Source organism: Lactuca sativa, chromosome 5 (genome assembly GCF_002870075.4).
Source record: "Lactuca sativa cultivar Salinas chromosome 5, Lsat_Salinas_v11, whole genome shotgun sequence".
Classification (NCBI taxonomy): domain Eukaryota; kingdom Viridiplantae; phylum Streptophyta; class Magnoliopsida; order Asterales; family Asteraceae; genus Lactuca; species Lactuca sativa.
This window is the reverse complement of record NC_056627.2, coordinates 351,558,416-351,563,079: the sequence shown is the minus strand read 5'-3', so window position 1 is coordinate 351,563,079 and position 4,664 is coordinate 351,558,416. Positions and strand designations below refer to the sequence as shown.

The 4,664-nt window shown below is 29.0% G+C and overlaps 1 protein-coding gene across 1 annotated transcript; it reads right to left on the bottom strand.

Moving 5' to 3' along the window:
* Positions 1 to 740: 740 nt before the first annotated feature.
* On the bottom strand, positions 741 to 3,159 carry LOC111891584 (60S ribosomal protein L5-1). Its single transcript, XM_023887640.3, has 9 exons — positions 3,016 to 3,159; positions 2,407 to 2,476; positions 2,196 to 2,287; positions 1,965 to 2,091; positions 1,788 to 1,867; positions 1,579 to 1,695; positions 1,356 to 1,490; positions 1,109 to 1,278; positions 741 to 1,027 (listed from the first exon to the last, which is right to left on the bottom strand). Exons 1-9 carry the CDS (start codon positions 3,016 to 3,018, stop codon positions 907 to 909), a joined length of 915 nt encoding a protein of 304 aa, XP_023743408.1. The 5' UTR covers positions 3,019 to 3,159; the 3' UTR covers positions 741 to 906.
* Between the last annotated feature and the right edge of the window lie 1,505 nt (positions 3,160 to 4,664).

The following is a 4,664-nucleotide window of genomic DNA, read 5'->3' as shown; positions in this document are numbered from 1 at the left end:
GAATTTAGTAAGATTTCAACAACATATGATCAATATTCATTAAAGATTTCAGCAAGAAAAAAAAATCGAAGATGTAATACAAGTGCTGCCCCAAACAGAACATACGCATAAATTGTTTACTCCAAAAAATTCTAAAAAACAAACACCTGCGTAGCATAGCAATAAGATGTCTGAAAATGTTTTTTACAAAAAAACAAACAACATTTAAGTCACTTTGAAAGTTTAAATTATTTTCACATTTGTGTTTCCCCCTCTATTCGGCTTAAGCACATCCTAAACTTTCATTTTATTTCTTTTGTTTCAGCTAAAAAATTTATTTATATACATATTCGAGTAAATTTCAAGTTAATTATATTGACCATAAACCAGCCAGTTTAATTTGGATGTTATTCCAAATCGAATTGAACCCAAATACACCATAAACCGAATAAACCCAATACAGGCATCATTCCCTTTTAATATTAGTATGTTCGGTTCAATTAATCTTATTACCCAAATAAACCAAATACCATATTAAAACCTTCTACTCCCACCCCCTTAGTTAGCACAACCTTTGTGGATGTTTTATTACGTTTATGTGTGCTTTAGTTAAGTTTTAAGAAGTCGTTTAAATAAAAAGTACATAATGTTTATTCGTCAAATATATCATCAAAAAAAATTGTTTTAAAATTAGAGAAGAATAAAAACGTCATAACTGGACATAAAATCATAAAAAAATAGAAGCCAACAAAAGACGGATATAAAGAACAACAAAAAAACATACTTCCATGTCTCCAAAACAAAAATACTACCACCATTTGAAAAGCAACAAAAACAAGTTCAACATTCCTCAAAATGCTGCTAAACATACTTCTTGTAACCTTAATCTAAACAAAACAAATTAAACATCAAAATTCAAACACTCTTTCACTCGTCATCTTCATCCTCATCATCTTCATCATTAGCTCCCGCGGCAGCATTCAAAGCATTCAACCTCTCAATAAGCTTCTGCTTCCTCTCATTATAAGTAAGCTTCTTCAGGTTGTATCTACACAATCAAACAAACAACAAAAAAAAACAATTAGATAAAAAATCATAATATTAATTACACAAGAAGCTAAAATATCACCTCTTGTGTTCCTTAGGTGGCTGCTTTGCAATTTTCTTGGGTGTGGGGTCCGCACGAATGGCAGCATGAACCTTTTTGTAAAGCTCCTCAATGTTATCTGGCTCAACTCCAGCCTTAATGTATTCAGAGAAGTGAGTCTGATACTTTTCTGGTTCATCTTCAATTAAAGTCTACATAATAATTTTACAAAGTAGAAAATTTGTCAGATTGATTGAAAGAAAAAATAAAAGTTATAAATTAAACTCACATTCATGTAAGATGCAACATGTCCTCCATAGATGTACTTGCGATGAACATCAGCATCAAGGGATTTGCCATCTTTGTTAAATCCAGCAAACCTCTTCTCACTGTGGGGGATGTCAAGTCCACCATCAAGAGCTCCCTGAAACATAATCAGATTAAACATTTAATTTTTTTTATTATTTCAATTATTACAAAATATAATAAAAAAGTTGAAACGTAATTAACACCTTAAGAGCACCAAAAACACGGTTTCCAGTTGTTGTCCTGAGAAGACCAACATCCAGAAGTGCCCTGAATGGCCTCCTGCTTTCAGCTGGCTCGACTGAAAAATCTTCACCAGTAGCCTGAAAATATGATCATTTACCACAACTTATTCAAAATATAATAAATAAAAATAAATAAAATGAAAAAATGGTGTGATTACTTGTTTACATACCTCAATGTTACCCTGGTATTCTTCGTCCATTTCAAGCTTTTTCAAAACTCGGCGAGCCAAAAGAAGCCCAGTGCAATAAGCTATATGATAAAATATTAAAAAGAATGAGTGAGTCTTATAAAATATAAGTTACATATGAAACTATAAAAAAAAAAGTTACAATAGAAAAAGGTAAACCTGCAGCATAGTTTGTTAGCCCAACTTTGAGTCCATAATGGGGAAGCTCATGAGCATAAGCTGATGCAAGAATCATATCACCAGCAATGCTTGCGGATATGATTTGTGCAATTATGTCCTTGTTAGTCTAATAGCATTGTTAAGAATAACATATATCTTAATCATTGGATTTTCTGATTATTATTAAACTGTGTGAATGAAATTCAGTTTCTTTTAAACTGAAAAGGATACAAATCGCACAACATATCTATATTTTGGGGTGTTGTACTTGTTTTTGTCCTGATTGATGAGACGAATTCTAGCACGATAATCAGTCTTACCCTCTGCATCAATAAACCAAAACTAGTTTAAAAAGGGATCAACAAAGATAATAACACATTGGACTTAAAACAATGAACATCTTACATGATATGAAAAACAAAAAATTGCATTGAATTCATACCTCTCCTTCTCTTGAACTTGACTTGAAACCTCTTGAAGTAGGAACGAGACTTTTGTGACTTGACAAAAACCTTGAGAAATAATAGCAAATGATGAAAAAGTTAGCTAACAGACTAGCTATAAAATACTGTAAACATCTTGCAGATCTAGCCATGTAACTGCTATAGAAAAATGAGCAACGATGAAATACCAAATAAAGTTTTTTCAGTATCATGAAATCTAAAGCTTCCAACTAAACTCATAAACACACGTAAAGCTATATATCACATTCTAAAAAACCAATGATTTTATATCGGCTAGTTTCAATTTAAGCGTTTATATTGTAGAAAAGGAGAAGAATCTAGCTGAATAATATCAACAGTACACAACCGAATACCTCAAAAAACACATGCGTCATGTATAGAAGATTAAACACACAGTGAAAAGAATTAACAATCTATGCTGAAACCTAAAATACGAAGACTAATAACTAAAACCAATTCGAGCTAACTTAACATCACCAATGTCAACAAATAAAACACAAAATAGAACGCCATTTCATATGAGCAAATCATCACTGATTCAATAAACAACATTGATTTGGAACAAGAAGATGGATTGATAGCATTACCATGGCTAACCCTCGATCAGCTTCGCAGGAGGCGGGAGGGGGTAGAGATTACGGAGGCAGCAGAAAGAAACGTATGAAGGCGTTCATATAGCAAAAACCCTAGGGTCCTTTAGAATTGGTATTGGGCCGTGAACTGGTCTTTACGTTTTTTAGCTTGGCCCATGGACTTTATAACAGATGACGATGCTAGATCCGGCCTGTTAGTGGCTAATAACTACACTCAAGTTAGCTTTGGATAAATTTGGATTGGCTCATGATATATAATATAATTCAAAAAAATCGTTAAATATATAAGTAAACTAATTAGGAATAATAAAAAATAAAAGTATTTTGCTTCAAATTAATATTTACTAATATCGGTTTTATTATATGAAAAAAAGGACATATCTATTTGATGGAATACAAAATGAAAAAAAGTTATGTATTTTCTATTATAGGATTATAGGATGTGAAAAATTATGTTAAAATTATATCGTAATAGTTTTGCAGCAGACTAGCTGAAAGTTGCTAGCTTATAATCTATATTCTTTTCGTTTTATATTTATTGTTCATTTTTTACTTTTATCGTTTTCTTCTTCAAATTTGATTTTAAATATTTTTGTTTTTAATATATAATTTTTGATGCAAAATATATGAATTGGTTTTGTTTCAAATGTCTTTTCATTGTTATAAGGTTAATCAAGTAATTTATAACATGAATAAAAATATTTATGGTCAAAATTGAAGAATAAATATTTCAAAAGTCAAAAGTAAACAATAAATATGTGACAGAGGATAATATTATTTTTCAAAAACTTTTTAGGTTATCCTTTTTTAACTAAAAAAGAGAGCTTATAAAGTAGTTTTTTTTATTAATTATTCAAACTAACGTATCAATGAGTTTTTTGAGTTTTTTTTTAAAATATTTCATTTATTAATAATAAAAACAATCAATCTTCTACATATTCTTTTATATCATTTTATATGTTTAAACTAGTTAATCATTTATTTTTAAGAAAGGTCATTTTTTATAGGTTAACAATTAGTTTTCAGTTATGAGTTAGCTTTTCAATTAATATGTTGTCTAACTATAATGAATTGGCAGAGTACATAAAAGGTTAAACATAACTTAGTATTTTTCAAACTTTTTAGGTTGTCATTTTTTTCTTAACCAAAAACTAACTTATAATTTTGCTTTTTAAAAAGTTATTCAAACTAACGTTTCAACGAATTTGTTGAGTTTTTTCTTAATTATCCTAGTTGCTAGGTTACAACCCGTGGAATCCACGGGTAAAAAATTTGTAAAAAAATTATATTATTAATAAGAAATAAATTTGTTTCACATTTTTATATTTATTGTTTAAAATTAATATTAATATATATTTGTACAAAAATAAACAAATTTGAATAGATGTTAAAGAGAAACACAAGCAAACATTAGAAAAGTTAAATACAAAGATAACTAAAGTGAAAGTTTGCATATTTGAATGTTTTATGAAATGCGAGGGCAAATCAGTAATTTTTTGATTTGAGGGAGCAAACAATAAACACCATGTGACATTGATTAAAGTGTGAAAATGAAATATCAAAACAAAATCAATATTATGGATTGCAATGGTATATAAAAAAATATACAAAAAATTTAAATAAAAAAAACACAATTGTTTTAA

What these genes read in the sequence shown, in the direction of transcription:
- LOC111891584 (XM_023887640.3), bottom strand. An exon ending in GCTAACAAACTATGCTGCAG is followed by an intron (nt 1,868 to 1,964) that starts GTTTACCTTTTT and finishes TTTATCATATAG; the next exon opens with CTTATTGCACTGGGCTTCTT. An exon ending in ATGTTGCATCTTACATGAAT is followed by an intron (nt 1,279 to 1,355) that starts GTGAGTTTAATT and finishes ATTATTATGTAG; the next exon opens with ACTTTAATTGAAGATGAACC.